The 12333-nt window shown below is 41.1% G+C and overlaps 1 protein-coding gene across 3 annotated transcripts in view; it reads left to right on the top strand.

Moving 5' to 3' along the window:
• Window positions 1-11164, top strand: part of LOC137351733 (tight junction protein ZO-3-like) — a 112978-nt gene extending 101814 nt beyond the window's left edge. For all 3 annotated transcript variants that reach the window (XM_068016482.1, XM_068016480.1, XM_068016479.1), the window contains exons 16-21: window positions 816-895; window positions 1738-1948; window positions 3319-3419; window positions 4057-4314; window positions 5106-5146; window positions 7093-11164. In XM_068016482.1, coding sequence (XP_067872583.1) covers window positions 816-895; window positions 1738-1948; window positions 3319-3419; window positions 4057-4314; window positions 5106-5146; window positions 7093-7195 — 794 coding nt within the window. In that variant the 3' untranslated portion in view covers window positions 7196-11164. The remainder of the gene's footprint in view (window positions 1-815; window positions 896-1737; window positions 1949-3318; window positions 3420-4056; window positions 4315-5105; window positions 5147-7092) is intronic.
• Window positions 11165-12333: the final 1169 nt, after the last annotated feature.

Here is a 12333-nt window from a genome sequence, read left to right as displayed (position 1 = left end):
AGAAAATGCTGGAAATACTCAACAAGTCTGACAGCATCTATGCTGAGAGAGTTAACGTTTCTGGATAGATCCTTTACTCCCTTGACTGATTTCAGTATTGTTCCTGTAAATGGTCAGTATATTTTGTGTTTGTCCAGCCCGCATGCATCATGTTACATTTGTCTAGATCACCATTTACCACTATTTGGCCCATTCCCCCAGCACATCTAAATCTTTTTGCAGAAAACTATACTCCTCTATTGACTTATACGCACATATTCCTCAGTGTGAACATCCACAATTTGTACATGGAGCACATGCTTTAGTTTGCAAAAACAATCCTCTTTTCACAAGGGAATCTAATGTACTTTGAACTTTGTACCATGCCAAACTTTAATGCACTGATAACTTCCAATCCACCTTGAAACACACCCCATAAATAGTCACTGAATAAGAAAGAAACATTTTGCATTTAAATAATGCCTTGTCACATCCCCAGAATGGTCCAAAGCACTTCAGAACCAATGAATTACATTTCAAATGTAGTCAGGGTTGTTATATAGGCAAATGTGGCAGCCAATTTTCTTCCACAAACAGCACATGAAGTAAATGAAAGCAAAATGCTGCAAATGCTGGAGATCTGAAATACAAACAAGAAATGCTGGAAATACTCAGCAGGTCTGGCAGCATGTGTGGACAGAGAAGCAGAGATAACATTTCAGGTCAGTGACCCTTCTTCAGATAAACGGCCTGGTTATCCGTTGGCATTCATTGTTGTGTTATGATCATGGTAGATGTACTGAGCTCTCACTAATCCTACAACGTGTTCATTCTAGAAATGGTACAGAGGAATGCTGAAGAAGTGGGATCATCATCTATCATCAAACTTGAAACTGTACGGCTTATTGCTCAAAAGGTGAGGCGAACTCTGCCCATTGTGGAACAGTTAATCATCATTTGCTCAAATTTCTTAACAAGCAACCCATCAATAGCTCTGTGAGTAAACACACTGCCTGAGCAATATAGACCAGTAACGTCCCAGGTTTGATTTCTGGCCTGAGCTCGTTAATCCTCATTCGGGCAGCAGTTGGGGTATTACAAGTAGCCTCAATGCCCCAGGGTTAGAAAGGGAGCAAAATCCACCACAGCAGCCAATCCAGTATGTAAAAAGGTGCACATCAATGAGCAGAGATAGAGAAAAAAATATTTTCTCTTGTGGAGGAGTTCAGAACAAGGGGGCATAACCTTAAAGTTAGAGCGAGGCTGTCAGTGGTGATGTCAGGAAACAGTTCTTCACACAAAGGGTAGCTGAACTCTGGAACTCTCTCCCCCTAAACACTGAGTTCTGAGGGACCAATTGGAAATTTAAGAACAGAAATTGATAGATTTTTTTGTTAGGTGAGGGTAGTAATGGTTATGGAATCAAGGTGGGAGATGGAGTTTAGAGACATATCAGCTGTGATGAAATTGAATGGTGGATCAGACTTGAAGGTCTATAGTCTTGGCTGTGATACTTGCTATAGTTGAATAGCTTTCTTATGCTCGCTGATAATGCTCACACTTACAGAAAATCCATTTTATTAAGGTACTGGAGGGTAACCAATGCACATGGCAGTGTAACCTAGCGAAGGTCAGATCCTTCGGGAGAAAGGAGGGGCAGGAAAATAATAGTTATTTAAAGAGGCCAATCTAGCAAAGTGCTGGAGCTTTCTGTTAAATGACATAAGGTGAGAAGTGTAATTTCAATTCAATTTACAGAACAAACATGGACTACTTGATATCACACCTTCAGCCATAGAGCGGCTAAATTACGTCAAGTGGTACCCGATTGTGGTGTTTTTCAACCCAGAGAACAAACAGGAAGTGAAAGCCATGCGGCAGCATCTCTACCCTCAGTCAAGGAAAAGCTCCAAGAGTCTGTACACCCAGGCTGTAAAGCTGAGGAAGTACTGGTCTCACCTCTTCACGGGTAAACACTTCAGTTTCCAGTAGTCAAGATAATTTGGTGCAATCATTCTTCCACTGTAACCTAACATTGATTGATTTATGATTATGTTTTGTTGCCTCAGCTCTTAAGTTTCTGGAATGTTTTCAATAAAAATAGCCCAAATCCATTGGACATCTCAAAAGTTAACGAGTTGGCCACATTTGATCTGTACCTTAATTTCCATGTTGCACATAATGTGGTGACTGAACTTATCCACTCTGTGGTTAATGGGAATACCATCTTGAGAATTGGTTTATCCTCATATTAATAAAACACTACAGTCAAATACCCTGTCATCACCTACTGTCTATAATATTTACATTTAATTTAATGCACTTAAGGGAAGGCAACCAGATAATTACATGAGGGAAAAAGGATATGCTGATAGGGTTAGATGAAGTAGAAAGGAGGCTCATGTGGGGCATAAACCCCAGTTAGGCAGAATGACCCATTTCTGTGCTGTACATTCAATGTAATTTTATGTAATTTAGATATTTGGGTAAGGTACCAGAGCTCTGTGGAATTGAACTCAGCAGTGGCGCCTACCAGAGAAGAGGGGGGAAACATCTTCCAGCTGGGAATGGGGAAGACATTTAGCTGAACTCAGTCTACCACCTCCATAGTTTGTATTTGTATGGCTCTGGAACCTATTCAGCTGACTTTCATGCTGAAAAAGCTGATGTCAGTATTCTTTCCCTATTCTGCTCTAATGGAGGTTGCTTTGGAAGGATAAGATCAAATGGGAATAAGGACCTTCTTCATCCTGTGATCTTGCACATGGTCCCAGCAACACTGGCAGCTGGTCCTGAAATACATGAGGGCCCAACTGAATAGTAGTAGCAATGAGGTGAGCATTTCCAGTGACCAGCTTCCAATCTGTTAAACACTCTCCACAGGGCATTACACTAAATTACCACTTATAACAACTGAACGTACAAGTACTGTCTTCTTTTCTTCTTACGGTCACTAGGCATCAAACAGTCACTACTGCTTTATTTTTCTTGTTTTTTCTTTTCAGCCTTGGTTGTGTCCTGTACTATGGGCATCACCCTTTCACCTGGGCTTCTCAATAAAAAAATAAAGGACCATTTTGCCAAACTCTGTTGAAAGCCTCACTAGCAGTGAGTGTGGGTGAGAGTCTAGGCTGCAGTGCTACAGTCATAACTCTGGCACATGGTCACCACTCTCCATCACTGATGGAGCCTCACAGAGTGGCCTCTATAGTGCCATTCAACATTTATGCAAATTCCCAGTTCGTTCCTACTCTGCTTCAGATACAGGTCGAACCTTTGTCTGTTCTGAGTAGCTTTTGGAGCAAGTACATTCTTTAATTGTATGGATTTTATTCACAGGTACAATAAATCTGAATTCTGGCTCTAGTGCATGGTATGAAGCTTTGAAAGCAACAATCAGGGAGCAGCAGACTCAAGCTGTGTGGTTTCCTGAAGAAAAGGTGCTTTTTTTCTCTTTGCAACTTCCAGTGATTTTACTCCGTGTAACAAATGTCATCAGTATCAGTATGTTCTGACTCGTGTGGAGTGTTGTTTAAGAAGGTTTATCTTTAGCTTCCTCAATGAGTCAGTTAGTAAGTACAACACCTGAAGCTGTACTGAGCCAAAACACCAGGAAGGTCTGAGCTTCTGTGTTGTGTTAGCTGATCTCCAGGTGTCCTGGCCAAGATGCCTCCCTCAAACGACATTGCCAAAATTGAAGTACCTAATGGAAAATCTTTTTCAAAAGATTTTGTAGAAAATCTATCAAAAGAAATTTTGTTGCATCATTCATAATCCATTTTATTCTCTGGCACAATGGCTCCAATGTTGCTGAGCCTTAGAATAGGAGAGGGGGAGCAGGTGAAGCTGGGCGCTGATGAATAATCGAGATGTGAGGATGAAAAATTATTCTGGAGTTTTGTTTTATTACTGTTGGAATCTGTGAGTATTTATTCTTTGCCCTCAGGAGATTAAATGAATGGGGTAGAGTCTGTGATAGGGTAAATAGCACTAGGACTGTAGAAGATTAAATGGGTGGGGTAGGAATAGGATTAATCGGCTAAGCGGCATTTTTTTATTCCATCCTTTATGTTTCAGATTGAAGAAACAGGAACTGAAGACCTGGAACTGATGAACAGATCGACTAGCGTGAGCATGGATTACCTGAGCTGTGATGAGAGCAGGGCAAACAGTGATTATGAGGATACAGATGGAGAAGGTGGGGCTTACACAGATAATGAACTGGACGACACGCTAGATGAACCTGCAATCACTAGATCCTCGGAACCATTCAGGACTGAAGCACCCCAAATCTCTATGGCAGCAGCCCATGCTGCACCAAAGATCTACTCACAGGTATGTGAAGCAATGGACAATTAAAGTTGAATCAACAAAAGGGAAATGGAATCTTGGATCAAAGGGCACTCCCCACAAATACAGAAAGTTTTCTCCTGCCAAAGAGAACAATTAAAGAAAAGGCCATTTTACTAGCTTAGTTAACTATGTATTCACATCAACCATATTTTTTTCTGTTCTTGACAAAGCAACATTTATTGCCCATCCGTAAGTGCCCTGAGAAGATGGTGGGGCCACTTCAGAGGCCTTAGCAGAACAATAGTTGGAATCACTTTCTGGTTCCGAGAAGTCAAATATGAAAAGCTTCAACTTAATTTCTTGTCCAACAAACTGGGGAATATTAGCATAGGGATCATAGCAATCCTCCCTGGATCTATTAATATAAGTCTATACAGTTTCCATATAGTCCCAGTGAAAACAACTTTCCAAACTGTGGCACCAGATACTGCCACACTGTCAGAATAGCACTAGCAATAATTGGAAAAATCAGACCTGTGCACAAAATGGATTGGGAACTATAATTGAATACAGTAGTAGGTGCAACATTAGGATAATGCACAGCTCTGCGTTCCACCAGCAAACAATCTAGGCCAAATGGTCCTGAATTTATCTTTTAAAGAAATAATGGAAGACTCTAGCTAGGAGCTACTTTTAACAATGAATGCAGGGATTCACCATAGGGATTTCACTCCTTTACAACTCAAACTGCAGAAATGCTAAATGTAAATCTATCTGAAGATGCTACACTTGGTGCAATTGCTCTACTTCAGTTTGTTTGTTTGTCCCAACAGGTCCAGCCTCAGGGTCAGCACAGGGATCCAAATTACACAAGGTGAGTATTTACAGGTTATTACAGGAACTTTCTGCGCACAGATTCCAAGAGCCTGCATGGTTCCTCTCCATGAAACCAAAACCCTCCATTAAGCCAGCATGAAATCACAATTCTCACCAGATTTCTCTATAAGGGAAATAGGTGAAATTCAAATGATAACAAAAATGGAGGAATATTTGGGTTTTTCTGTAGCTGACAGCTAATAAAATCCTTGGAATGAACAACTTTGAAACGTATGATTTACTGTTCATTACTAATGCACATTCAGACATTTCTATAATTAGTTAGTGGGTTGTTAATTTTGGAGAAACACAGCACCTTCCTCCCAGTTAAACATTACATCTGGGCTACAGACCCCAGACTGCCCATGAGCAAAGCTGCTGAAGATTTCCTAGTCCACAAATTGAAAATGTTTACAGGGCATCTAATGAAGCTGACTATAGCACATACAGACAAGCCCCTTATCCTCTATTCCTCCACCCCAACTATTTAGTTGTTACCCATTGGTCAGAGCTAGAATTTACTTTGTATAAGTCCCAACTTCACAAAAGAAGAATGGGCAAGGAACTGGAGGATAACTCCCTCCAGACCTCCAGCACACCCACAGCAGTGCTTATTGTCTTTCATCAGAAGGACAGTTGTGGGGGAAGGGGGCTGGAAGAACTTTGCTGTAGAGTAACTACAGGTATCAGCTTGGATCAGTAAGCTTGGAGCACCTTTGCCTCTGAATCAGAAGATTGTGCATTCAGATCCCAGTCTATGATTTCAGTGTATAATCTAGGCTAACAACAATACACTACTGAGTGAGGATTGCATTGGCAGAGGTGTCATCTCCTTCAGGTGAGCTACTAAAATGAGTTCCTGCATGTACATTCTACAGCACTTGTTTGAAAAGGGCAGGGGGGTTCTTCTTTCTCAACCAACCGCCAAAAAAAAATCTTCAACCAATGTAGTTACTGTTATGAATTCAGATCTTCCATAAATACTTTCTTGGGTTCTGTGGCGTCAACCAATCCCTTAAGGAGTCCGAGTGTCTTCCTCTAATGTGAGTTGGCTCACACTTCCCTATACCTACTTGTATGATCGCGTGATATATTGATAGGATCCCCTTGTGATCTAAATGAGATTATCTATGTCTTTATCATGTGGATCTCTCCAAGGTTTCTGAAAGCAGACTGAGCTAATACTGGATAAGGTGAAGCTTGATGAAATGTTCAGAAAGCAGATATGATCAGAGTTGTTTAGTTCAATTAGTACAACTTATATTCACATAATAATACAAAATAAGGAACAGGCAGCACTACACTGATTTCATTTGGTCATCTTACTTAATGTACACCAAATAACCCCTCTGCGTCCCACCTTCCAGCCCAGGCCAGAACCACTCTTCCCGCTGTACCCTTCTTCTGCCTGCCTGTGTAGTTTCCACTGTCTCCCTTGCTATCTGTGTTCTGTTCTTAAAAGCCTCTTACTGTCTGTCAAAGAGCATGTCCCCCTCACACAGAAACAGAGTTTCCCAACACAATGGTGAAAGGTGTCTTTCTGAATAACCAAACTAATAAATCACTAATGTTTAGTCTCTGGGAGCAGCCGCTGCCACTTAGCATATTAAGCATCTTATCTAGGTGCTTATTTTTAAACAAACTTGTGAGAATACACATTGCTTTTAAAAACCCAGCATGAAAAGTAATTTGTTTTCAATTCCTGTCTATGGAAAACTGGTGAAAAACTCCCGAAGTGTGGCTGCTAGCAAAAAGAAAAACAGATTAACTGATCATTCATCTAATTTTTGTTTGCTGGACCTTGCTCAGTGCAAATTGCCTGCTTTGCCTACATAACAGTCACTACACTTCAAAATAATTCACTGGGTTTGATAATATGGTATATGAATGCATGTTATTAATTTAGACAAGTGATAAATATCTTGTTATTGATCCTTTTTAAAGGCTAAATGAACAGGAACTCATTGCAATCAAGTCCAGACGGGAACTAGTCTACAGTTCAGATGAAGATGATGATGATTGGAATGGACCAGCTACTGAGCTGTAAACAAAGCCGCATCAAACGACGACTCCTGCAGTGGAACAGTGTTTAAACAATCAAAGGATGCTTTAGCTGCTCTCAAACAGTAACCAAATTTGTTTTAACTCCTTCATAAATATTTTTTTTTAACACAAACATTACATTGTAAACCATTCCCACTTTTCTGTAACTAGGGAAGTGCTTTGGCATGTACGATAGCACAACTTCCCCAAACATTTGAAGGGTTAATGTATCATTCAGTATGTTACATCCCTGGAAGGTTCCATATTCAATCTCTTGTCTGTGTGGAGTTAACTAATCATTGGGGTGGTTTTAGGGCTAGAATTGTTGTCATGCCTCCCAAGTTCAGGAGGAGAAAGCAGTCAGAGGTCCTGTTCTATTCAGCAGAAGGTGCCTTTGTGTGTGAATGTCACTTGCATTCACTGTTGATTTCACAGACTAAGAATTGAACCTGGGACTCTCTGGTTCTTGTGTTTATTCATAGAGCCATCTTCATAATCCCTTTCACATATATTTTTATTATATAAACAAATGAACTATAGAATCACAAGTACTGTTGCCCAGGTTTTTCTTTCAGCGGGTTTATGGTTGTCTCTCTTATCACGTAGGAAATTTCTGCTGGATTAATATTTGTTTCTGTGAAATGGTTGGAGTAATAGACTGAGTCGTTTGCCAGATGTTATGCAATATTAAAGGCTTTTTTTTAGGAGTTAATTTTTTTTAAACGCCCCACTATAATAATAATTGTGACCAGCCCACCTGCCCAATTGGTGGCAATGAACCCTGGATGTTCCCAGATTTGATCCTGGTGCAGTTTTTAAAAATTTTGTTTATAGGATGTGAGCATCGCTGGCATAGCCAGCATTTGTTGCCCATCTTTAATTGCCCTTGAGAAGGAGGTGGTGAGCCACCTTCTTGAACCGCTGCCGTCCATGTGGTGTAGGTACATCCACAGTGCTGTTAGGAAGGGAGATCCAGGTTTTGACCCAGTGACAGTGAAGGAACAGCGATATAGTTCCAAGTCAGGATGGTTTGTGACTTGGAAGGGAACCCTAAAGAGTCCCTAAAGGTTGGAGCACCACAATTGGTCCTTGGTGTCTCTGTGCTAGGTAGGCTGTCACTATCCAGCAACCTGTGCTGGAAAGGGCAGGTCAGGCAGAAAATGCTCAACAGGTCAGGCAGCGTCTGTGAAGAAAGCAACAGAGTTAATATATCAGGTCGATGGGTTTTCATCAGAACTGAAGAAAGTTAGAAATGGAACAGGTTTTAAGCAAATGCAGAAGCAGGGTAAGGGGGAAAGGGAAAAGAACAAAAGGGAAGATCTCTGATAGGGTGGAAGGTAAGAAAGATTAAATGACAAAGGGGATGATGGTGCAAGACAAAGGAAGATGGGAATCGTTCAAATAAGGAAATATAAATGGGTCTAGAGGAGGTGGAAATGGGTATAGCAGAATCATTACCAACAGCTACTGTCTGGAAAAAATAGGGGTCTCCAGGTTATGATCTGAAATTGTTGAACTCGATGTTGAGTTCACAAGGCTGTAAAATGCCTAATCAAAATATGAGGTGCTGTTCTTTGAGCTTACAATGAGCTTCATTGGAACAATGTAGGAGACCAAGGACAGAGGTCTGAGTAAGAGTGGAGTGGAGTGGAGACTGCAGTGATTGGATTCAGCAGTGATACTCATGCAGTCAAAAAGCCTGTTGACATTCACTGGCTACAAGAGTCAGCGCCCAGGCTACTGAACTTCAGCGAGTCAGAGCATTTAGAAATGGGAAAGCTGGATGAAGAAAAGAAATCATGAGTTCTAAATGCTAACTGTGTCTTTAATCCAGTAGTGATTTTGGTGAGCACAAATGAGGCCAATGTCTTACTTTATCTTACAGCTTCCAAATTTAGCACACTTCTTTGTCTAAAACATCCAGTCCAATTTTATCTAAAATTTGATGCTATGATATTCAATGCTCTAACAGGGGCCATCAGGTATGCTGAGGCTGTAGGTGGCCTGAACCAGTGAGCTCAGTCCACACTCAGCTGGACAGTTTATAGGCAATGCCAATTGCATAGCGACCCTTTTTTTCTGGGAACATGGTAAAGATGGAGGGTGAAAATTCAATGACATTAGCTGCCCCTCATATCCTGGTGTCTTTATCCCTCTTCTTGGCTGATCGTAAGCAGTTCTAATATGAATTCTGTTGAGTTAGCTCATTTACCCATCAGCGTAGTAGTAGTATTCATAGAATCATGTAGCACAGAAGGAGGCTATTCAACCCATTACCGTGCTGGCCCTTTTGAAGAGCAATTCAGTTAGTCTAGCAGATTCCCTTACCTGTGCTTATAGCAGCACTATCCAAACAGCCTCACAGCTCCAGGGCACAACCAATATTCCTAACCTGCAGTCCACACAACAGCAGGTATAGAACAACTACTCAGCATTTTCCTTCCCTTACTTCACCTTCATCTCTTTTTATGTTTAAGTAAATGATCAGAGACTGATTCTATGGATTGTTCCTGCTACTTCTCCGTACATATTTGTCTGTACAAGTGGCTTTACTGCCCTTGTGTTAGGGATGGGAGAACAACCAGCCTCGGCTCCCACTCATCATTATCCATCAATCTCTGATGTAAAATAAATGCTTTTGGTTGACCAGTCCACATGCACAATCTAGGATCACAATTGAAGGCAGTGCCCATGGAACTGAACATCAGTAGGATTAAGTACATTCAGGTAAGGAGGGAGAAAATTGGAGGAAAACAAAGTGTGACGTATGCCAACTTAATTGAGCATCCAACCCGTAAACATTCCGAACACAAACTTTGTGGGTGACTAGTTTCAGCATCTCTGTTCTCAGTGGTATTTCTACTTAGTGGTTTGTGTTGAATTACATTAGCTGGAGTTATTTTGCACATATTTTGTTGCATTTTGAGAACAAAAATTGACAATCATAAAATATACTGAAATTCACATCTGATATATAGCCTTTTGCGTAATAAGCTTAGCCAGTCTCACAGCCTGGTAGGCATAGGCCCATAACATGAAACTGCCCCTAATTTGGCATTCAACTACCATTCTCGCTCTGAAAGGCCACAGGACAGATGGTGTGGGAAATGCTGAAAAGTGCATGCATGTGTGAATGTCACTTTACTTCTCTGTAAATTTTACAGAACAGGAATTGAAGTTGGGACTTTCTGATTCTTGCTGAAAATAGAGCCATCGTCACAATCCCTATCATATATATATTTAATAAACAAATGAAGTCTAGAATCACAGTACTGCTGGTTTATTTTTCAGGGAATTTGTGATCATTTTTTTTGCCAAATAGTGAACTTTCTCCTGGATAAACAAACTTGTTTCTGTGAAATGGTTGGAGTAATGGAATAAATTGCCAGGTGCAGATACCAATCCAATGTTAAGGATTTTTTGGGGGGGAAAAACTATCCTAATAAAACCACTTGCTCAATTGGCAATGAGCCAGGAAAATTCCCAGTATTAATCTGGGGGGTGTAGCAGCTGGGACACCACAATTGGTCCTCAGTATCTCTGAGATAGTAAACTTGCTCCTGAGGTTAGGGTTGAGGTATATTGTTGGGACAGTGTAAAGGGAACTTACACTGCCTTTCAGCCATGCTGCACCTGATCCAGGAGAACTTGATACTCACACATTTGGTTCCTGAAATGGGAGTATGTTCCATTACCCAGCACCTTGAGCACAAAATTCACCAAAAAAAAGTTAGAATTATGTATATTATCTGCCCACAAGGGTAAGGATTAATCTTTTGTCTCAGCAATATCTTGTATGCAATAACTGGAGGGTAGGGAAAGTGGAACTCCAGTTACAGCTTTGATTGCTCCAAACTGGCGTGGAGAGGTTGGTGTTTGATCACAGACACATGCTGCCACTATTTGTTGCCTGGTATAAACAAGAGCTTCTTTTCTTGACAATTCCCTTGCTAAGCAACCGTTTTTGTAAGATTACCAATATATATATTTCATTAAAATATATATGTTTTTACTATGTGTTGACTCATTCCTTACTGATATTTACCATTGCTCTGTAACCTTCACGTACCAGTTTTCATAGACCCTCCAGTCTCATTTATTCTGGGTTCAGCATCAGGTCCAGAAATCAGTCACAGGCTGCTCCCATTGCTGTGGGACTTGGGACGAGAGGAAACAACCAACTGTTTGTCTCTCAGTTTTTCTCCTCCTCTCCCAAAGTTGTTGACTCTTAATGGGATACCACTGTATTGGCACCCAGCAGTTCACCAAAGCAGAGATCTTCATAGTGTAAATACGTCACCTTGTTTAAAAACCATCTGTAATTTGTGCCCAAAGTGCTTCGTTATAATGGATCCCTTGACTTGCAGGCCTGTAACAAGTGCAAATGATCAACTCTTTGATCCATTTGAACCTGAATGGTTTCAGCTGTAACTTTTATGCACCAATATCCCTTTTCTAGGACAATGTGTGCTGCCTAGACTCTGAACCTCTGGAACTCAGCCCCTTCCCCCAAACCTCTGTACTGCTCTGTCCTCCTCTAAGAGCTACCTGTCCTAATATCTCCTTATGCAGCTTAACGTCTGTTGAATAACACTCCTGTGAAGTGCCGTGGGATGTTTTACTACATTGCAGGTACTGTAAATGCAAGATGTTCTCATTCAATTGCAGAGGGTATCACCACCATGTCCTTTCCCATCCTTTCATGCTATCTCTGTGCATTCACTTTCCAGTAGGGGCACTCTGGTTGATTTTCCCTCCCAAATTACTTTCAGAACCCTACCTGCTGCTGTTTAAGATCCATTAACTCTGGACAGACCTGGGACCTCAATTTGGTAAAGCAGCTAGTACCATCAAGGGGGGGGGGGGGGGAGGGTCTCTTTAACTCTATGTTCAATGTGAGATAAGATGGCCACAAGCTCATCTGCTATAATAAAAGCAAAATACTGCAGATGCTGGAAATCTGAAATAAAAACAAGAAATGCTGTACTCAGCAGGTCTGGCAGCAACTGTGGAGAGAGAAGCAAAGTTAACGTTTCAGGTCAGTGACCAGTTCTGATTAAAGGTCACTGACCTGAAACATTTACTTTGCTTCTCTCTCCACAGATGCTGCCAGACCCGCTGAGCATTTCCAGCACTTTTTGT

This window comes from Heterodontus francisci, chromosome 36, assembly GCF_036365525.1.
Source record: "Heterodontus francisci isolate sHetFra1 chromosome 36, sHetFra1.hap1, whole genome shotgun sequence".
In the NCBI taxonomy this organism is placed as follows: Eukaryota; Metazoa; Chordata; class Chondrichthyes; order Heterodontiformes; family Heterodontidae; genus Heterodontus; species Heterodontus francisci.
Note: the sequence above shows the minus strand (reverse complement) of the source record. Positions and strands in the feature narration are given on the sequence as shown.